A 23,115-nucleotide genomic window follows, 5' to 3' on the forward strand; every position below is an offset into this window, starting at 1 on the left:
GAACAGCCGCCCCCGGGGGGGCTTCGCGCCGAGGGGAGGCGGCGGCGGCGGGTCTGTGCGCCGCTCCGGGTCGCGACGGAGGCGCCGGCAGCGCCCCGGAGCCGGGAGAGCCGCGGCGCGGGCCGTCTGCAGGGCGAGGCGCCCCGGGGCCGCCGGGCCGGTTCGGGCCTGCCCCGGCCCGCCGCGGGGCAGCGAGGGGCGGCGGCGGCCCCGGCCCCGGCGCGCTGCGGGTGCGGCGGCGGGGCGGGGGCTGTGCGCCTGCGCGCCGCGGCTGGCGGGGACGTGGCCCGGCTGGCGGGGCCGGCGGCGGCCGAGGCTGAGGGGGCGCGGGCCGGAGCGCCGCGGGCGACGGTGGCGGCGGGCTGTCGGGAAGGCGCTGCTCGATGCTGGCACCCCCCTGCCCCGGCCAGCGCTCCCAAGGTGAGGCGCGGGCAGGGCGGCGCGGCCCGCGCTGTGGCGGCCGGGCCGGGCCGGGCCGGGCGGCTCCCCGCAGCTCCCCGCGGCCTGGCCCGGCCCGACCCCCGGCGGAGCGCGGCAGCCCGCGGTGTCCCGCCGCGGCCCGGCCCTGTGCGGGCGGCGAAACCCCGCTGCCGCCGGCCGCCCCGGGGAGGGGGGCGCGGGCCCGGCCGGCCCCGGCGGCCCGGCCCTGCGGGGCGGTGCGGGGAGCAGCGGGCCCCCCCCCGGCCCCCTCCGCCCCGGGGCGGTCTTCCTGCTGGCGGCGGAGTCGTGTTAAACCGAGAGGTTTTGGGGTTTCCCGTTCTGAAAACGCCCGGTTTTCAGGTGCTGCCGTGGGGATCTCGTGCGGCAGCGACCTTTGCCGTGTCCGCGTGAGCCTGGCTCCGTAACGTGGAGGAGAAGTTAACGCTGGTGCTCTGGCTAGTTACTGGTGTTTGTTTCAAATCTCATTTTCAGTGTCGTGTGCCTAGAGTTGCAAGTAATTCCTGCTAATTTCCTGCCCTGCTAATCAGGGAGCAATTCCATAGGAAAATGGGATGTTGGCATACTGTTTTGAATTTCCAGCATCAACTAGCACTAAAACCAGCCGTTTTAAAATGTATGTTATTTCTTATCGTCCTGGGATGACTTTCTTTCAAAGATCGTATACAAAAGACTTGGAAAGGAGTTGTGGTCGTGCAGAGAAAGCCTGTAAATATTCGGTGTTTGACTTATCTCCAGACATGTTTGTCAAGGAATTCTAGGTTTTTGTGTGTGCGTATGTTGGCTTTATTTTAATGGAGAAGGTAACTGTACCTTGTTTGCTTTTCTGGTGGATAGTACCAGTTTTTTCTCTTGTGCTCTTTTCATCTGTAGTTTCTGCTTTGATCGTGGCTGTTCAGCTCTGTTTACATCCATAGAGATCAAGATTTAAGGCTTATTTTTGAATGGTTAGGTATTAATTCTGTTTCAAGTAAGAAGAGTAAGAGGAAATATGGAAGGCCACTGAGAGAGAGAGAGACGGTCAGGCAGAAAACACTCAGTATTCTGTATCAGCAGCGCCTGAATTTGATAAACTGGCCGGAGAGCAGCTGTGGCGCGTGTCCCCGAGGGGCCGCCCGGCCCCGCAGCAGATGTTCGGAGACCAAGGCTGGAGCAGAGCCACCAGCTTCCTCCCTGTGTCTCCCCACACACTCAGGCGTGGGGACTTCCTGAGTAGGAACTTGGTTGTTTTGGGTGGGTTTTGCTGTTGTTTTGTTCTCGTTGCCCTTGAGGTTTTTCTTCCATGGACTTGTTTGCTCACTTTTGAACTAGTGGGCAGGAGATAGCTGGAAAGTGAACTGGTTGAAATGGGGGTTCATGGAAAGGAAGAGATGGGAGAAAAGCCTTTCGAAGCTTTCAAGAAGAGAACTGGTGAGGGAAAATTATGTCTAAATAGTTGCTTTCAGTTTGTTCTCTGGATAAGACTAAATGGTAAATGGAAAGTAATAAAACTAAACAGGAAGGAAACTCTCTTGTCAGTGGATTTTGGAAAATAAAAATGTTTAACCTGCTAATTCAGGGTTCTAGTGTCATGATCTAGAAGAAAAAAAAACCTAAGTTAAATCTTATGTACTTAATTAAATTCTGCATACTTAATATTTTGTTTGCATTTTGCTTACTCTTCCTATTTTGTTTTCTTACCTTAAGGAAAGATTTTTCTGATTTTTAAGGAATAGGCAATTCTGCAAGAGTAAAATTGATTTATTTTTTTTTTTTTGTAATGTAACACTTTAAATGTCAAATTCTTGGTTAAAAAGAAAAAACCCTTTCAGCTGGTAATCTGGGAAGCTGGACAATACAGGAAACAAGTCTTGCTTTATGAACATTCTTTTCTGAAACAGCCCGCATTATTTGCCTTGATTACGCGTTCTAGTTCAGTTTTCCAAGGCCTGATTAAAAATAGTTATATTTACTGTTTGCAATTTATTTTAGCAGCGTATATTTTTGAGTTGTTGGATGTGTTCTCTGAATTTCTTGAATATAATGTCGCTTTAGTTTATAGATGGCATGCTGAATTGCCTTGGCATGCCGTGTCTTACATATTTGTGCTGTTATCTGTCGCTAAATTTTGGATTAATTTAAGTGGGGAGCTCTGTCTTGATTACAGTGAAAGTTGTAGTCCTGTCTGATTAAATATCTGTAGTTAAACAAAAAAGTACACCTTGTTGTCTTCTGAAAGGAGCGGTGATTGGAATAAATGGGTACTGGCAATTAGGAAGGAGGCTTAATAATAATGTAGGGGGGACTTGTCTTGCTTTGCTCCATTTTACATGTGTTTGTGAGCTGTTTTTGTTGTATGTGCATGCGTTTTAACAGAAGTTGTAGGCTCACAACGTAGAGGCAGAAGTGATTTAGTGAATCCTAGCTTTTCAAGCAGGTTTTCCTTAGTTTATGTTATTTAATTTCCTGCAACCTCTGGAGGCTATTTTCAGTTAGCGATGAAGTGGTGTTTGGTGGCAGGGGGGTGTCAGGAATGCGCAGCCTGCTGTAGGGTTCAAGTAGTTCAGGATATGATTTCCTTTTGGTCACGTTAATAGTGGTCCTCATGTTATTTCAGGCTCCATAGCTCTTAATTTTGTTTGCTGATTTTCCTTAAAAGTAATCTTTGAGTCCCGAGGAGGCCATTGCTGTGTGGTTGGGACTGAAGTACAGTACTCGGGTTGGGCTCTGTTTGGGACACCAGGTAAGATGTTGCCGTAGAATTACTGTGGCTGTTCAGTATTTTTGTATTAGTTCCCAACTTGAAAAGCAGCCAAGAGTCACCACCAGATATCTTTATTCTTTGGTCTGAACAAATTTTACTGGTCTTTTGAGTTTTGTTCTTAAAATACCTGCCTTGTCTCATCTATATTGTTTTGCAGTAAATTTTGATTTATTTTTGCATTTATTCGTTTATCCTTTATTTAAAAAAAAAAAAGCTTAGTGTTTGGGTACTAGGTAGTTATAACGGGTTCTACTGCAAGGTGTGCTAATGAGGATTTGAAATTCTTGAGGTTATTTAATGCACTGTTGCCGTGACTGAATTCTCACGATTCCCCAGTTTAGTTTTAGATGCCTGCTTGAGAACATCATAACATGTTCTTGATATTTTTTTGAAATACTGTTTAAGTAGTATAATTATGGATCATCACAGTAGTAATTCTGACTCACCAGTGCCTGATGCTGTACTAACTGTGCATTTTTTTTCTACAGTTCACTTTCGTTCAGACTGGCAGATGGGGCCAATCTTTCAGTAGTGGATTGCTGTTGCTGGAAGTTGATAGTGCTCCTGTAACTAATAGGATGGTATGGGAGAAAATGGCTTCCTGTGATTTCCTTTATGGAAAAGTAAAAACTATTGAACGTGGTTTAAAATGAGTGTCAAAAACCAATAGCTCTGTCTGTTAGATGTCTGCCTTCCTCAGGGGCTTTGTGGAGTGATGTCACCTAGAAGAAGTTAATTTTACATCTCTGTGCTTTTTGAGGTATTCTTGATTATAGATAGTTTTAGCAGCAGACTACTTGCAGACATAGTGAAAAAGAAATTCCAGCTTCAATGTTCTTTGAAACACGAGAGCTAAGGCCAATGTTCATGAAGCAAAATGGATTTTTTGTTTTTGTTTTGCAATAGAGGTGGAACTTCTTGGAGTTTGCCTGAAGCTATAATAAATATTTCTCAGCCTTTCAGAAAAAGAATTGTGATCAGTATTTCTAAAGACAGATTGCCAAATACAAGTTAAAATTCTGTAATGAGATAGTTACAGGCCCTGATAAAGATTTGAGAGTTTTACTTCATCTTTTTGGTGTGAAATTGACAGTAAAAATCATCTTTATTGTTTCATTGAAATATTTCTTGCATTTTTCCACTAATAGCTCTCTGTGTAGATGTCTCTGAGGGGGCTGGGGAAGTCCTTATTTCCAAATGCAAGAGTAAGACTTGTTGCTCAAAATAATCAAAATAATTGATTTCATTTGGTGATACCTAAACATGTCATTTCTCTAAAGAGACATCTCCCTTTTGTTTCATCAGGGAGTTTTCCCTAAGTGCTATGCTTAAAGCCTTCAGGAAGACAGTCACAGGCTTCAGTAGTGTAGAGGAAGACATTCCTACTGCAACAAAAGGCTGTTTTCTTCTAATTATGCTGTAAATGTCTGTGAAGATAGATTATGGAAATACTAAGCGAGTCAGTGGGCAAACTTTAATGTTACAGAAAGACCACAGATCCTGGCATGCATCTTGTTAGATGAACAGGCTATTGGTATATGCACCTATGTTTAAATCTGCTCCTCTTACTGAATAGTTTAGTCCAAGACTTGCCTACTTCGGAAGTCACTAAATTGGTGACGTTTCTCACATTTAAAACCTTTACCTTCTGTTTCTTGTACTTTGTCAGCAGCTGCGAGTTGTAATGAATTTTATAACTTGCAAGTAAACTGATTATTAGCTAGTCGTTTAGAAACTAATTTGATTTCTGAGTATAATTGATAGAAAGTTGACGGTTTTGCTGATTACTTAAGGGAAAAAGCAGTAATACCCTAGAGGTGGGGGTCTCGCCAACCTCTTACTCATCTCATTTGTTTTAAATTCCAGTACGTAATTATACTTGTGCTTGTTTGTTTATTTTTACCCTAATGTATTTTAGTTGCTAGTCCTGGCTGCTCTCTGGGAGGAAATTGGAGAAGCAATGTTAAGGAAGCTAGAGCTTGAGGGACAAGCAGAAAATTAAAATTTGTAGAAAGGAGCTTTAATGGTAAATATTTGTGTCCTTCGGTATGTGTATTTTTTTTTCTTTTAACTGATAATAATACTTATTGTGGTCAGATGACTGAATTGTATTTTATTCAATAACATTTCTAAATCTGCCAATCTAATGCATGAACAGACTAACTTTGCAAGAGCTGTTGTTTTTTTTTAGCTGATTAATCTGTGATTCTTCCCACTCTTTCTGTTAGCCAGGGTGATAGCTCTTCACACATACCTTGACTCTGAACCTCAAATACAGAGATATTCTCAAAACTGAGGTCTAAGAGAACAAAGATCAAAGCAAACGCTTACAAGTTCCACTTTAAAGTGCTTACTGTAGTCCTTCAATGTTCTTTCTCTGCTGCAGCAGCAGACTACCCCTGTTGTAGCTTTGAGGAGTTCTCAATCATCCTGTACGAAAGCACCATTTCTAGGTTCTCTTCCCATTCAGAGAAGGCCTCTCTTTCCTCAGCATTGCTATGCTTGGTTTGTCAGACTAAGGGAAATTTGTTTGATAAGGGACCATCTTCAGAAGGACAGCAAAAGGTGTCTGCAAAAGTACCTTTGTCTTCTCTGCTAGCACACTGGGACAATGTGTATGGCAGACCTCAAACCACTAGGCTTCAAGAAAATTAAAGAACCGGGATTGTTCTTGAAAGTAAATAGGGCTTGGTGCAATTTGGTGAATGATTGAAGTATCCTTCATGTGATTTCGTATGACTTTGAGTAAAGGTTTCAGCCTTAAGTAGATTAGTACAACATTTTTAATGAGGTAGTAGCCTCCTTAAAAAAAAAAAAAAAAGTCATATGTTAGATTGTTATGTGTATGAATTTGCTGTTTTAAATTTCTTTTTGTAGACACATTACAACCATCAAAATCTCAGCATGTTAGAGCCTGATGACCACTGTTTTAAAGAATGTTTTTACTAAATGATACTACGGAAAGCTTTCTCGTTGTTGAAGAGTTGCATGATGTAATTGTAATATTCTTGGTATCATAAAGGCTTGGAGAACTAGTGAACATCAAATGAAACGGAAGCTGGTGAATGCTAGCCATGGTATTCCTGACTGCTGTTAGTTGATGTTGTAAGAAAAACTGGGAATATGAGAGTAAATCAGTACTTTTTAAAGACTTCAGCAGGAATCAGTTAGGTGAATTTGTCTAATGGAATATACACATGGTGAAACCATGTCTGAGGCCTAGATAGGCTTTTGGATTGTCGGCAAACATGGTAACAGGTTGATTCATCATCCGTCTCTCTGGCATATGTCGTTGACTGACTCATGTTAATTTATTCTTTGGATATTACAATACTATTAACTTTTTGAAGCAAGCAGGAAACTGGGTCCGTGGAATGCTATATAATTGACCTGAAAACCACATGTATAATTAGTCCCAATTATGTGAGAGTTTTTTATTTAAAGTATTATGAGAATGCAACTAAATTGTTTCCTACATCATTGATGATTTTTTTGCATGTATTTTTTTCTTTTCCTTTTTTTGAAGAGAAGAAAAGCTGGAGACCATGTAATTTATATATATATATATATATATATATATATATATATATATATACAGCAGTATTCGTGGAGGGCTTGCAGTGTTTTATTTTGTCATATGGTATGAATATTTGAGACAGTATTTCAGGCACTCAAGATGCTGACAATTTTAATACACATTTCCTAATTCAGGGAAGTGCGAAATATAGGTATTAACCCAACCCAATGTCTACAGTGAAATACTTTTTTTTTTTTTTTTAAGGAATCTAATAGATATTAAATAGAAAAATTGTCTGTCTGGCAAATGCAAAAATATGCAGAGGTAACATTTCTGGGCTTACTATGAAGTGCTGCACAATACTGAAGGATTTACAGGGAAAAGGATTTATATAATCCTATGTAATGTGGGATGCTGTGGTCTGCCTTCAAGTAGCCTGACTTAAATATTTAATATGCCACTTCACTACAGCATTCCTTTGAGTAACTCAAAAATATAAAGTCAATATTGCACTTGCTCTTACTAATAATATGCTGTAATGAGCAGCTAATTAAAACACTAAATGTAAAGCTGACATGCTGAGTTTTTTGTATTTTGACTGGCAAGCTGGGGCAGAAAGGAATGGAGGTAGCATCGATGTGTATGTGTAGTGAGAGGACGATGGCAAAGGCAAAACCTTCTTGTGTAGTTGGTTACCACTGTGTCCTTGTTAAAAGTTTGGGACAGACCTTGCCTGTGATGTCCCTGGCTGTCCTTGTTACCCCCTAAACAGTTGAGCACATGACTGTGATCCCTTTTCCACAGCAGTAAAGGGTAGCAAAGGAAAGGACATTCCATAATTGCAGAGCATCATCTATCTAGCCAAAGGGGATGCTGCTGCAGGCCTGCAGAGCTGTCAGTGGTTAGACGATAACCCGTTCTTAAAAGAAGCACTTGTTTAGGGAAGCCTTGAGGAGACTTTATCCCAAAAGCCAAAGGAGAAGAAAACAGTTAAAGCTTAAGGGTCCTGTTTTATTTTTGGTCTTCCCAGAATGCTGAGTTAAGCCAAATCACATTCCTAAAAAGCAGGAAGGTGTTAAACCACCTGCTCGTACGGACTTATTGGTGTTTCCAGGAGCTGGTGATATTCAGTAAAAGTATCCACCATCATTCCTACTGAACTTATTTGGTATAATTAAAGGACTACTTGCAACAACTTGATACCTCTGTGATTCTGGTTTGGGGAGCTGGAGTTTCTCTGGAGGGGCCAGAAGGTGAAACCTTGAGCTCTTTCCTTTGTGCTCTCAGGGGAAAGAGGTACATGTCTCGCCTGGGAGAGTCTATGTGAGTCATTTCTGTACCGTGAGTGTACTGCCTTGGCAGCGGGACACAGATTTCTCGTTGCAGGGATTGTCAGCAGGAAGGTTGGAAACAGCTGTGGTTTGTGGTTTCGTGATGCTGCACCGTTAGATGGAACGGTGTACATGGAGTTGAAAAAAGCGTAGCATGTAGCAGGGGGTTTTATTCTTTATTACAAGAAGGGTAAAGAGTTTGGGCAAGCGCAGGAGCACTATGTGCTTCTTTATGGAAATTCTGGGCTGTTGCCCCTAGAAAGGGGTTTTCGGTTTCAAATTTCAGTGAACGGCTCGATGCAATTTTCTGTCTTTGAGTGTGAATTTAGAAAATAGCATAGGTAAAGTGATGAAATAGAAAAATGTTGTTACTTATCTTATTTGGGGAAACAGATAGAAAGCTGATATCTAAATATATCTATGTAGTCTGGGTCTGAGAGCCTTCACTGATGCTGGCAATCTGAGATAAGAGCTGGTGTTAGATTTTTAGGAGAAGCCTGGCAAAAGGGATGTAGGCTTGAGCAGTTATCTATCAATGCTTTTTCTTAATTTGGCCTTGGCCTTGGATGACAGCCATACTTGTTTCCCCACACTAATTCTTCATGCGTTTTAGATACAAACTTCACTGTGAGACTTGACTTTTAAACAATTGCTTTTTGTAAGGGTGTACATGTTGCTTACTGTAAGTGTTAATGCTTTCAAATAGTTGATTAGGCAATTCTTTTTTCCTTTTACTTCTGGTACTACTTATTCTCTGAATTTTTCCTAATAAAACCTTCACTGCTGTGTAGAAATGCTAACACTGTTAGATCCTCGTTGGTATCTAACTGCTGTCCTGCAAGATTTTCTTGACTGCAATCTTTTTCTTGGTATTCTCAACTTTTGTATTAAATGCTTGATGTCTAGTGAACTGTTGCTGAACAACTGCTTAATGTTAGTAAGGTTCTTGTGTTTTTTTTTTTTTTCCTTTTTCTTCCATTTCAGATCTCTTCCTTTGGAGTATGAGTCTTGTACAGAACGTGACCCAGGCTGCCATTTGATTTTACGTTTTCACCGTAGCTCTTCCTAGTTACTTTACTTCTAAGAGATAAAAGTTGACTATATACTTCTTACTCTTTCTCTGTCATATACTGTGTTAGTCTAAATTACTGTATTTCTCACATTTATATGCAAGATTGCTTAAAACACAGTGGGTGACTTTGAGAACCTACTGTGTATGGCGATCATGTTTGTTGTATTTTTAAGATCAGCCCTGGTTCTGTCAGCATCTATTTTAGGAATAATTGCATTACTTGTCATATTTTAAGCAGTTTAAAGCCTCTGAGAAAATAATCAGTCCTCTCATCATCAAGTGAGAAGTTTGAGTTGTCTTTATCATAATGCTATTTTAGTCAGAGTGAAGCAGCAATAATTCATCCCTTCATGGCAACAGAGAATAAAGGATGTAGACTGAGTGAAATATTAATACATTTATTTAAGATTTTGAAACCTCTAACAGTTTTCTGCCTTTTTTCCTATAAAAGGTGGTGTCCAAACACTAGTATTGAACGTGCTTCTCAAAGTTATCTTTGAAAGATCATGTAATTTTTAACATGTTGAAATAACGTTGGGTGGAAAACTTAGGTGACCTAAGAACCAGTTGGAACCTTTCTCTGATGCTTAAGTTGGGACTTTAGTGTTCCCATCTGTAGTTTGTGTTCCTGCATCTGAAGATTCCAAGCAAAATCTATTACTCCTTCCAAAATGAATGCGAAGCACGTGGATCTTGGACTTTGAAGGCCTTTAGGAGAGGTTTTTAAATGTCTTGTTGCTGGGGAAGAGTAAGGGGGAGATTGGGTCCCACCATTTTGCATTTGGCCTGTAGTGGTGTTCTTGCTTCATGAAGGCATTCAGCATATCTTTCTTTTAATATGATGTGAAAATAAAATCATGGGAATCAAATCGAGAAATAAGTGTTCATCATAGCCTGGTATTTAGGTGTTTCTACTTTAGAAACACATTTATCATTTACATTTATCTGAAGCACGGTACATAGACTTTGAGGGGTTTTTTTTGAATATATTTTCATCTGAGACCTATCAAAAACGTTCCTTGGGAACAGATGATACTGAATGGTCCTCTTCTACTAAAAACGGAAATACGAAAGGGAACCTTAAGATTGCCTATGCTGTTTTTGTTTTTGAGCCTCAAATTACAGTTGTACGCCCTTATGCTATTGGCACCAGAGATTAGGGCAAGTTCCTTTATGTTTGATTTCAATTCAAACAATAGTGTTAATAGCGTGCAATTTAACCTGGCTTCTCTAGACAGAGCCTCCAAGTTTTCTTATCTAGATCTATGTTTTTCATGCGTGCAAGTAAGTACAGTAATATCCTTGTGATAGTAAATCTAGAAATAAAATTCTTATTATGCATTAGTGTAAACTAATTGCAGCTTTCAAATGTTTTTCAGCTTTCTGAGTACTTTGAGACTTTGACCCTACTGAATTTTGCTTAACCACATAAAATAACACTGCTGGAATTGTAGCTTTTGCATGCGCTTTCAGTGTTAGCATTAAGACACTGAATACAAAGCATACTAAACTTAGCAAAAGAAGATGATTTCAGGAAATTATGGACTTTATTTTGTTAAAGTAGACTTGCTTAGCTTTTTGTATTCCATTGGAGAATGGTATTGTTCTTTTTTCATGTTGTCACCCCTTAGAATATCAAGGGCATTTATTACATACAGGGAAGATTAGGGACACTGAGGAAGTATTTTGTCCAAAACAGTACCATAGTACCGCTGTGTTCTAACCTGCTCCTTAACTATAGGTCGAGTCTACAGAACAAGTACAATTCAGAGATTAAAGGTGGCATCCCTAACTCATACGTGGTGTGCTGCTTAGGCTTTCTACCTTATCAGTTTTTAATCTTTCTTAAAATGATATGCTAGAATGTGTCACAGGATCACACACGACTTTAGGTTCAAAGGGACCTTTGAGTTATCTAGCCAACACCGTGCTCGAAACAGAGCTAGCTTCAAAGTTAGGTTAGGTTGCAGAGGTCTTGTTCAAAACTTGACTGGACATCTTCATGTCCAGTGATTCCATAACCTCTCTAGACAACCTGTTCTCATGCTCAAATGCTCGTTGTTAAATTCTTCCCCCTCGCCCCCCATATCTAGTAGGAGAATTCCTCACATCTATCGGGATTTTCCTTGCTGTAGCTTTCAGCCGTGGCTCCTGGTCCTTATGCTGTCCACCTCTGAGAAGAGTCGGTCTCTTTTCTTCTAATGCTCCCCAAAGGTGCAGGCAGCAAGTGAGATTTTGTTTGCGTACAGAATCGCTGCGAAGAACTCTCTAAGCACGTAACTGGCTCTAGAGGGGCTCTGCACATGAGTAGCCCTCTAGAACCAAGTAGCTGCTGGATTGCTGTAATTACAGTGGACTTGAGTGTGTTTTGGTTTTAATGGCTTTGTTAATTTTTTAAATTAGGCTGATAGGAATACTCCCAGTGTTCTTCCACACAGTTCAGTTTGTTTTCTTTGAGTCAAAATGGACCCTGCACTTGCACTGAAATGTTCTCTTAGCATGGTTATCTCTATTGCATGAGGAAGAAAAGGGTGATAATACAGTGTAGTAAGAAGTCTAGTTGCCAGGAGCTATAACAGTACAGCGAAACAATTAAAAAAAGCCTTAAATTGATGCTTTTAATCCTTGAATCTGTATTACCAATGAATTTTTGAGTACTTTGAGACATTTAGAAAACTAGCATTAAATACAACATTTAGGCATGAGAATATACCTATTTAGAGTGACTGGTGTCTTTATTTGTAATCCTTGTTTACCAATTGAGATCTGTTTTAGCAAAATGCAACATTGACCAGTATAGTCTAGATGGAAGTTAATAGGCCTAATCGGACTCGCAGGTTGGTTGTTCCTGAGTCTCAGAAGACGGGATAAAAGGGTGCTGCTTGTCTTGCTATGGGAAGGAGAAGGATATTCTGCAGTGGGGACAGCTCCTGGCAGCTTTTATACCTTTTGGCCTCATGGTGGATGCCCATGCCCTTCTTGCCCACTCAGTGCGTCCTTTGGACAGCTCCTTCGAACTCTCTGCCCTGGGGACTGGTGGAATTGCTCCACCTTTCCCTGCAGGGGAAGGTTTGGCAGGTGCGGCAAGAGATGGCGGGAGCTTTGTGTGCCCCAAAGAGAGACTCTGAAATGTCTCTCATCTACGACACCTGGAAAGCTGGCTCATCCCCACGTACGTCTGCACTGCAGAGTAAGCTTAGATTTTGTGCTGAACCATTAGCCAAGCACATATTTCCATTTTATTTGGATTTGGAGGTGTCTTGTTGCTGATCAGCTGATCTCTCTAGGGGTCGAGATGTGCTTTTTCTTGGGCTAACAATATACCCACTTACTGGAAGGCTTAATTCTTTAAATTCTTTGTTTAGTAGACTTTGACTTTCTAGTACAGTTTCAATAGTATATATTTGGTCCATGGTGAGGCAAAAAGTTTGGGGAAAATTAGGAAAGAGAAAATTTGTGTTTAATTAAATTTTTTGTGAGGAGGTAGTTAGGGAATACACTGTAAATGAGAAGGGCAAGGAAGACAGAAGGCAAAGGAGAATAAGAAGAAATAGAACTTTGAAAGCCAAGATACAATGTAGTATTATAGAGAATATGAAAAAGTGGATGAAGGTGTATGTTTTTGTTTTTGGCTTTTTATTTTATTAAATGTATCCTGCTCAAGAAAATACATCTCATCACTTTAAATTGCAAACGCCACAACTTTGGGGTATGTGATGCAATGAGCGAAAGCATGGCTGTCTGTCTTCCCATTCAGAGATTTATGCCCTCTGAAGGCAATTTCCTCTCCCTTCCCCGCAAACCTCACAGATATTTTGTATCACAAGCTAGTGGGGGGCTTTGAGCATTTGTTTCTTCCTTTTTGATTTGAGCTTGTGGGAATGGATTTTTTTTTTTTTTTGGAGCTCTTTCAGATAGTCTAGTCTAATACAGTTTCCTCATCCCAGAATTCCATTTGATACTTAGAAGACTGTGGGTGGGTGTGGGGGCTTATGGTTTGCGGGTGTTCCCATTTCCCTTAAATAAAAAAAGGCTATCCATCAGCTGCCCCTACTGTGAAGGTCTGTGCTGAGGTGGAGTTTATTTTTGCAGTTGAAATTCTGCTTTAATCAAATTGTCTCAGAGGATTGTGAAGGGATTTCTTCCTGTGGTTCAAGATTTTTAGTATCTTAGTAGTCATTGTATAAGCTGTATTGCAGAATTGTTTGTGACAACCATTGAGCAATTCACAGCTTTGAGGAAGTTAGCAAATGTCAAAATAAATAGTTGTCAGCAACGCTATCTCAGAGGAAGTTTCCCTTCAGCCTGCTATTCTTTTTGAGAACTTTTAACTTTTTGCTAGCTGGCTAGCTGCTCTTGTAAAGTGCATCCAGATTTTCTTTAAGTTGGGCCAGGGCACGAACTGAACTCTGTATGCGCTGAGCTTGAGGTCAAAGCCTCTTGTGTTTCCAGTGGCTGAAGGAAGGCCTAATGAAGGGTTCATTAGAAATACCTACAGGAGCTGCTCTTTCGTCTTCTCTAGTGATCAGTGAAGTAAGGGAAGCCAATAAGAAAGCAGAACTGGCTGGGCTGTGTTACCCCGTAATCTACCGCTTCTGTGTGACCAAGCAGCGTCCTTACGCCGCGTTACGGGGGTGCGTCTGCCGCTGGCCTCCTCGGTCCTGCCCCCGCAGCTTCCCCTGCTGTCAGCTCAGAGCTGTCTCCCACTCCATTAACCCCTCACCTCTGTTCCTCCAAGTCCCCTCAAATTTCCAAATTGTCCAAAAGCTGCCATCAAGTTACAGGTTGGGCACACTTGGCTGCGTAGGTTTAACCTGAAGAGAGACAGGAGGGGAGAAGAGCTGACAGCATGACGACTAGTGAAAGGCATTTAGGAGCTGCTGTTGTAGATCCTTGGGTTTAGTTTGCGTGCAATTCTTTTCTCCACACTGTCAGATGCCAGAGGATTTCTTACTCTGGTGTAGATTAGAAATGTGCGTCCGCCTCCCCCCCCATCCTGTCCTGTCCTGCCACTGTAAGTGTTAATGAAGGTTAGGGGAAACCTGGATGATTTGAGGTGTTTACATTGATGTGCTTCCACTGCCTCAGTGTCCATCAATAAAGTAGTTGAATGTTTCTTTACCTTCTTTTCTGCTGTTTGGGCCATTATTAGTTTATCAAGACATTTTAAAATACACTTTTTGTTTTTGTAATGGAAAGTTTGAGCTGGTCCTGGATCTTGTGGTATTTTTGCACTACAGAAACTCATTCTAAGAGTATGCTTTAGGATTCATTCTTTCATTCTCTTTCTCTCTCTCTCTCTCTCGCTCTCCCTCTCGCTTTTTCTTTCACTCTAATTGTATACTATTTTTCCTGTAATATTATTGTTGCTTGTGTTGCTTCTGACAACTTTGCATGTTCTGAAAAAATAAATAATCACAATGTCCTTATAAGGCAAGAACTTAAGGTTAGCTTATAAGGTTAGCTTATAAGGTTAGCTTAAGGTAAGCAAGAACTTAAGGTTAGCTTATAAGGTTAGCTTATACATATTGCATCTCTTGTCTCTGGCCAGTGACAGCAGGTGTACTGAAAGAAAATTAAAAATGAGAACCGTTGCAACCTCTTTTCTTTTTGTCATTGCAGGTGGCGACAGACAAGGTTGCGGGAAAGCTGAGCTCTACTCTCTCATGGGTGAAGAACACTGTATCACACACTGTCAGTCAAATGGCCAGTCAGGTGGCAAGTCCATCTGCCTCATTACACACTACATCCTCCTCTACCACTCTGTCCACACCAGCATTATCGCCATCCTCACCAACACAACTGAGTCCAGATGACTTAGAATTACTGGCTAAACTTGAAGAACAGAACAGGTAAATGGAAAACTTGCTGGTCCTGAACCATAGAAATGAGACTAAAATTGTTTTATTGCAGTTTCAGCATACAGACTTCATGGCACAGCGTTTTTTATTATTTTCAAGGCCCCTGGGCATAAGGAATTGTGTGTTCCCGAGCTATGTTTTTAAGAGTACTGGTTTTGTGGAACTCTAAAAAATATTCTTCTCCTCTGGCTTTACAGGAGCGTTTATATCTGCCTCTTATCCTAAGAGTTTACACTGGAGCCCGTGAACTTTAATATCCAATTTGAAATGAAATATCTCAGGAATGAGACTTTCATATAACCTCATCACCTTTTTAGGTCATCATGATAACTTTTTTTTATCAGCTCTTTGAAAAGCTGAGGATTTCCAAATTCCAGATTGTCTTGTTTGTTCCGCTTTTTCCCTGTTCTTGCTTTTGCTTTCTACTACATGTTCTGGTCACTTCATGAGCCTTTTAGCGTATCAGCTATTTCCTAATGACAGCATAGGTTCGGCACATTTTCTAGCTGGAGGTGTTAGAAAGGTAGAAGTTGCTATCTTTCAGTACTTGTAAAACTTAAGGGCTCAAGCAGAGCCTTCTGTTTGAGCCCTTCTGTTTGTATTCTGTAATTTAGACTGTGAATCAGGCTATTTAGTACAGATATAGCTAATTAAGCAGACTTCTCGGCTTCTCTTATGTCCAATGCCTGGACGCAGTCTTACGCTTGGAGATGGGCCAGCGTTCACCCATCTACATTTGCAAGAATTAGTAGATGCTTCCCACTGTTACACTAGTGGTGACAGATGGCATAACGTCTTCATTTCATGACAAGGAATTCCCTTATCAGACTTCTTACTTTTAGTGTTTTGGTGTAGTAGGCAACAATTCTTTTGACAGCCATTCCACGCTTGCATATTTATCTGCACCATCTACAGATAGTAAGACCTAACTTTCCATGGATCACTTGCTCTTGGACAGTGACTTCACGTTGGCCTCAACCTTTGACTTCTTGTAATATTTGGTTATATTTGAAAGGTATGTTTTAGTAGCTCATCAGAGAACAACTTTAAAGGAGAATTTGAGCTCCAAATAGCTTTTAAACTTAAGAGATAGCTGTAGATACCTTCTGTTGAGGATTGCTATCTGTCCTGCAGCGGTGACGTGCAGCATTTGACAGGTTAGCTCAAAGCAGATTCCGCTCTAGCTTATGAGCAAACTTGCTGGACTTTGCACTGAGGCAGCTGAGGAGTACTCATGTTTTGTTTTGTTTGGTTCAGTTGCGAGGGTGGTAACCTCTGGTAGAGGAAAAGAGTAAGTGGGAGGAGGGGCTGAAGCCACTGTCTGCTGGCTTGTCTTCTCTCCTGTTCATACCTGCTGCCCAGTAGCAGTGCAACTTGCTGGGAATTTGTGATATCTGTCTAGTACTTGACTGAGAATGGAAGGCAGCTGCTAGAACCACGTCATCCTCTTTCCTCGTGGTTTATGGGATTGTCTCTTTGAAGATGTACTATCTGTAGCTTTCCCTGTGTTAGTAGTGAAAGAGAATTTATCAAAAGAAGGAAAAAAAAATTGTGTTAAATGCAGGTCTAAGAAAGCTAGAGTTTTCAATTAATCAGAGACTTTCAGCTGTGTTAAAGGCCAAGTGACTAACATGTAGTTGAAAAGCAGTAGTGTCTGTTCTCTGGACTGCATAGCTCTTTTAGGCTATAATTTCTTTACATCCAGAGTTGTCATCTTAAGCTCTGCAGTTAGACCAGTTTGCTTGTTGAAAGCAGTATAGGAGCTTGGGCTTGCTAGCCTGCCTTTTCCAAGCTGTCTGTCTTCATTTAGTAAATAAGTTTGTTAGGATTTTTTTTTTAACTGATTTTAGCCAGACCTTTCATTTAACCCCCCTTTATTTAGTCTTTTTTGTTGTGTGTGAACTCTCATCAGAAGCTTTTCTGTCAGGTAGTTCACACCAAGTGTACCTTTTCTCACGAGATGCTATTCTTTCAGATAGAAATTTGATGCTGTTATCGCGCAGGGTGCAGTGTAGTTTCAGAGCAGTCTGAATCTGCATTTTACCACTGTGGCTCTTTGTTGACGAGGAATTGTACTCTGGACACAGGGAAGTACTCTTGTTTCTGCTTGCCAGAAGAATTACCAGTGATGGGTGTTTTTAAAGGTTTCCTTTTCATTGTTGGCTTTTATATGAATAAGGAGAATATGATTTAGTTAAGACTAGAAACTCAGTTTTCATCAGACTATGTCCTGAGGTATTCTGTAATCCAGTTTTACGAAAGTCCCCTAAGTATACTGAGGTAGTTCAGTCCAGAGTCCTGATGGAGCTGTTTGGCATTAGTAAATCATTTATAAGGTTTTAGATGAAAGAAAGCAGTCACTAAACACCACAGAACTCGCATACTTCTCACTGTATTAAGAACTTCTCGTTAACAAATCTAAGGACAATGAGTTTATCCAGGTAAGATCAAATTACAGAAATTTATCCTAACTTTTATAGAAGCCTGTGAAACTAAAAGTGACTAGTCAGAACCTTGTTTTTATGATCTTGAAATGTTTTTTCTGTGCTTGTTTTTCTCTGACTACTTTGAATTCGATCTCTTGACGCAGGCACAGATTGAGGAAAGCAAATTCTTATCATGGATTGGTATAGGCCAGGTTTATAAACATTAAAAAGGTGTTTTTGAGTTCTTTTCCTCAAATTAAATTTTCTGTGTTCCCTTAATAGGAACTAAATTAAAGTTACTCCCTTGAAAAAGTTTGATATCGAAAAGCTACTATTGTTAACCTTTTTTTATAATTTTTTAAACGTGAAAATAATTTTGCAGAGATAGTGCTTGTTTTTAATGGATCTAATTACTCTTGTTTTATTTCTTAACTTCCTAAATACCAATAGGTGAAAGCTGGAACATGAAAGGTGAAGTAAGCTCTCAGCTAAGGCAGATTTAAAAAAAAAAAAAAAAAAAAAAAAGAATTGAGCTCTCAATTTACGAGGCTCAATATTAGTTGAGGATTACCAGGCCTTTTTGCCCAGAATGCCCATGGCTCTCCAGCTCCTTGCAGAACTGATGGCCCTGGCAGGCAGCTGACAGGGAAATCTTACGTGCTGCTCCTCACTTCCACAGTAGGAGCAACACTGAAGCTGTGCCTCCCCTGCAGGAGGCAGCACAGGTCAGTGCCCAGAGGTCATGGCAGCAACTTGTCCAGGACTTGGCTCATCTTTGTGTACCCCACTCTCTGATACCCCAAAAGTTCTCATGCATCAAGTCTAGGCTTTAATTACCCATTAATTTGCTATAGTAATCACTCTTACTTGATTCCCTGTTCTTTAGGTCAGATACTTTTCATGTGTTTGTAAAACATTGTGTTGGTTCATGAATAATTATTGTCAAGTGTTGTCAACAAACTTCAGCTGTTCTAAAATGGCTTTAGGTTTTAATTTTTCTGACCATAATTACATTGTGCTTAATGTTATGAACGTGTAACCGAGTAGGTGATTAACAGACTACTTTTCTCTTTCTTTTCTTTAAAATTAGTCTGCTTTCTAGTACTTTGACAGTTGACGCTATCATCGAGGATATTTCTCTTCCTTGTGTTCTTTTCTTTGTCAGAGTCTAGTGCATAAAAACTGTATTTTTGTTGTCGTTGTTGCAAGTAAAATTGAAGCCTTTTTCCTGGCGTTTTATGCCTCAAACCTCCCCCCCCCCAAAAAAAAAAACCCACTTACCTGTCTTCCCAATGGGTCTATTAATCTCCAGTTGATGAGCTTATGGGAAAGGAGTTGGACTGACAGTCTTTTGGTACATTCTCTAATGTGTGTTTTTTTTTTTTTACTTACTAAAATCTAGTTCATGAGATCAGAAAACGCTTATTAAAATCTCACTTCTCTTACAGTGTTGTTGATGCGTGATGTGACCTTTTTTCCAGTTGTTAAAAGGCTACAGTGTGAACTGTTCTTATCTGCAGAATGTTTTGAGAGCTTAAGGAGAAATAAAAACATTGGGCAATTCTTTTCAACTTCAGTACAACTGAATGTTGGAAAAACTCTTCCACTGAACGTTTGGGTGCGTTCTATGTAAAGAGGTCGGAAGAATTGACTTATAAACAAACAATAATGCGATCCTGTGATTAGAGAAACTTGTAATTGTTTTCCTGTGCTTTGCAGACTCTTGGAGACTGATAGCAAATCCTTGCGATCAGTAAACGGCTCAAGAAGAAATAGTGGATCTTCTCTTGTATCTAGTTCATCAGCTTCTAGCAATCTCAGCCATCTTGAAGAAGACTCATGGATCCTGTGGGGGAGGATTGTAAATGAATGGGAAGATGTACGGAAAAAGAAAGAAAAGCAAGTTAAGGTAGAAGTCAGAGACACTCTGTAGGATACCCTTGTAATATGGTATAAGTGATACTGTTTTATCTTCCTGAGGACTTATTTTTTGGTACAACTATGTAACAGAAGCTTCCGATTGAATCTGCTTCCATCCCTAAGCCTTAGTGCTGCCTATGTAAGTGTTACCAGACTTCTCAGTTTTGTGCAGCAAATGCCTCCTCTTCTAGAAAACTAGATGCCTTTACTGTATTTGGAATACCTAAGCTTTCAGCCATTTTGAAAATGGATTTAAGGGCATGTAACAGCTTGATCCTTGTGTATAAGGAAGCTGTGACTGTTTTCCCCACTGTCTTTTTAAAGTACTCTCTTTCGAAGAGCTAATAATTATACTGTGTGACGCTCTGACATGAGTTTAGTTTCTTTGTGCATGTCTAGCATGTTGACCCCGGGGATGATAGTAGATAGTAGAAGAACATGTAGCCTCTGAATTCTGATGTAGATTAGACAAACTTGGACCAGTTTGTCCAGTCTGGGTCAGTTGTGGGCATGTACAGAAATAGATTTCAACTATATTTTAAATCCAGACCAAAAAGTATCTAGGTCATTTGAATATATCCATCTTTCGGAGGCTGTTAACTGCAAAATGTGGGCTTTTGTTCATAGGCAAGCTTGTTCTGCGTTGGTTCTTTATTGGCACTAGTCTGTAGTTATTTTATGTGCGGAATACAAATTTCAAGGTCTTTTGAGCAGTTCGAAGAGAGTGTGAATAGGTTGTGGGAAGGCAGAGCAATAGGATAAAATAAAGTGTCTTTTATGTGAAGCAGTTGTGGAGAGAGAACATGACTTGGGAGAGGAAAGAAGGGGAAGAAAATGAATTAGACTTTCCTCTTGCTCAGTGAAAACAGTTTATGGAAAGGTGTTTCCAAAAGCCTATGAAAAGAAAGCCATATGAACCTGGCAAGAGAAAGCAAAAGTGAGGGTAATAAACAGAGCTGGTTGGATAGAATTTGGTATTGGAACTGCCTGCATTTGGATTTTTTTAAGCTTTAGTGTTTGAACTCATTTTTGTAATTGGACAAGTATAATTTGGTGAGTATTTGACTAACGTTCAGTAAATATTTAAATACATTACTAGTGAGCTTTCCTTTGCTGTTTAAGTTGACTTCCGACAAAACAAAATTATTTAAACTTTGTCATTCTGCATTTACAATAGAATACCAGAACATCCCAGTTGTGCCAGTAGATAAGACTTTAGCTGCAGAAGTTTTTTTTTTGACTTGGCTGCAAAGGCTGGCCTTAAGCTATTAGCTATCTATCTGTTAAGTTTTTGAAGTTCTAGATGTAGGTATGTATAAGCTTGTGGTACCTCCTATATGCAGGCAGGTGAACTAACGTATGTTCCATCCTTGTCTGTTTGATCCACTTCAAAACTCTGCTTATGTTTATAGAGAGGTTCTGAAAGATGACCTCAGAAGTTCTGCTTTTCAATGTCCCTAATACTGTGTAAAATAACATCATTGTAGTGCTGCTTAGTAGGTGCATTTTCCTGGGGTACTCCTGCTGTTCCTTTAGGAATGTTGGAGAGGTTAACCCTGTTATTTCATCAAGCAGGTACATGGTAACTTAAGGTAAGAAACCACTTGCTAGTACTTCATTATCAGTAGTCCTTGAGGTTTAGTTGACTGCTCTGATCTGCAGTATGATAGCACATTGTTGACAAATGATATCTAGAGACAGATGTAGAAAGCTGGTGTGTTACAGCTACTATCTTGGAGTTAAAAATATTTCAGGGTGTTATAGTTAAGTAGTAGACTGGGTAAATGTTTGGAGCGCTCTTAGGTTACTAAGATGGTCCTGAAGAAGGCTGGAGGTCTTAGGGCTATTAGAAAGTTGAGCTCAGTGCTGCAGAGGTGCAAAACTCCAGTGGTGGAGTTCAGGCTTGGCATTAGAGAGGCTTCTGCTTTTGTGTTTACTTTTTGTTGTTATCACAGTTTGAATTAACTAATCATTCTATCTCAGTATCTTCTAATATTTAGAGAGAGAAACAGGAAAAAGAGAGGATGTTTTATAGAAGACAGGACTGCTCTGATTTCAGAATAAATACTGGCAAAATAAAACAAAAACAACAAAAAACAGCAGAGATAATACTTGATAACAATTCTTATTATTAAGATACATAAACATTATATAAGTATTCTCTTCAAATTCCTCTTGTCTTGAAGAGAAAATCTTCTAGGTCAGACTGATCCTAGTTGTAGAAAGCAACTAAGGTAATCTGAAAACTTCTAACTTTCTTCCCTACCTCCCTCAATTTCTAGATCAAGCAACTAGACTGCTTTCTACTTATGCTTTCTGAAAAGACAAGTACCAAGTTGATACATACCTAGTTATCAGGGCCTCTGGAATCTGGTACTTAGAGCTATTTGGGAAGGCTTAGATTGTATAATATCTATCTGGTCCCCCCCCGCCTTAGTATTTAATGTAAATAAAGTTAATTCAGGAGATATACACGTGATATTTTCTTGGTAGTGTCTGAAATATTTTAATACTTAAAAGAGAACTTGGAAATACTGGCACACGAGAGAAATTAGGCAAAATTTGTTAAGTTTGTCAAATTACTTTTCACAGTAGTGCTGTGCGGTTGTCTTGCTGCAGTTGGTTACCTTTTTATCATTTGCTTGTCTTAAATTGTTTTCAGCCAGTTGGTTTCTTACATCTTAATCACAGACTACAAATACAATTGAGGGTATTTTCTCTAATCCTTCATGAAATATAAAAACTCTATTGGATTCTGGCCCATGGGAGTAGAGTTGTGTAAAACACTACTTGACTACTCAGTTTTTTAAAGTAGCTTATTATGAATAAGAAACTGCTTTCCCTAGCCATTTATCCACCAAAAATGACTTTGACACTCTTACTTTTGTTAGCTGCCAGTAATCTATCAGGCTAAGGTGAGGTTAATACGTTGTGAGCTGCGTAATTGATTTGACATGAGGTAAACTTTTTCCTAAGTCATGAGGAACTTCATTTATTGAAGTGTTTTGTTTAAAAGCTGTTCAGTCCGCTTGTGTGTTTATAGGAAACATTGATTTTTTTTTTTTGCCCTTTTTTCCTTGTGTTTTAGGAGCTTGTTCGAAAAGGGATACCTCATCATTTCAGAGCAATTGTTTGGCAACTCTTATGCAGTGCTCAAAGCATGCCGATTAAGGATCAGTATTCAGAGCTGTTGAAAATGACCTCTCCTTGTGAGAAACTAATAAGAAGGGACATTGCTAGAACATACCCTGAACATGATTTTTTTAAAGAAAAAGACAGCCTTGGACAGGAGGTTTTATTTAATGTAATGAAGGTAAGTCAGTGTCTTGTGGTCCTTGAAAATATATTAGCAAGAATGTTAGCAGCAGAGATTTGTAAAATAATTTGCCTTTATGTATCTTGAACTTGCATCGGTTTCAAGTGTTCAAGGTTATTAAACTCGTTCCACTTGACACTAAAATGCTCTACCAAATCATTTTCCATTTTTAAAGATGGCTTTCAAATACTGTATTCCTATAGCTAATAGTAATTAAATGTTTTAAACCTCTTAAAAAAGAAATCATTAATAAGTTTGTCTTGAAACAGGATCACATGCTAGCTGCTGACAGTCTAATGGAATACAGTGTGCCGTAAAGTGAAGTAAACCATGTTATTAGAGTTGACCAAGACAAGAATGTTGTAAATCAGAACTAGCATTCAGTTTTCAAGCATTTCCAAACCTGCATGTGGTAGCATAAAATGGCACGTACAAGCTAATGTGCAGTTGTTACGATGCCCAAGTGCAAAATGAGAATGCCACCATGAAAT

At 40.1% G+C, this 23,115-nt stretch overlaps 1 protein-coding gene across 9 annotated transcripts in view; it reads left to right on the forward strand.

Annotated features, from left to right (window-relative positions):
- Nucleotides 1-23,115, forward strand: part of EVI5 (ecotropic viral integration site 5) — a 118,907-nt gene that overhangs the window by 31,795 nt on the left and 63,997 nt on the right. For 5 of the 9 annotated variants that reach the window (XM_068952487.1, XM_068952484.1, XM_068952485.1 and 2 more), the window contains 3 exons: nucleotides 14,724-14,953; nucleotides 19,108-19,297; nucleotides 22,397-22,621. In XM_068952487.1, coding sequence (XP_068808588.1) covers nucleotides 14,724-14,953; nucleotides 19,108-19,297; nucleotides 22,397-22,621 — 645 coding nt within the window. Of the gene's footprint in view, nucleotides 1-268; nucleotides 421-714; nucleotides 868-919; nucleotides 1,849-3,669; nucleotides 3,763-14,723; nucleotides 14,954-19,107; nucleotides 19,298-22,396; nucleotides 22,622-23,115 lie in introns of those variants that run through there. The other 4 variants (XM_009682522.2, XM_068952480.1, XM_068952486.1 and 1 more) reach the window with 4 other exon arrangements.

This window comes from Struthio camelus, chromosome 8 (assembly GCF_040807025.1).
Source record: "Struthio camelus isolate bStrCam1 chromosome 8, bStrCam1.hap1, whole genome shotgun sequence".
NCBI classification, from domain to species: Eukaryota; Metazoa; Chordata; class Aves; order Struthioniformes; family Struthionidae; genus Struthio; species Struthio camelus.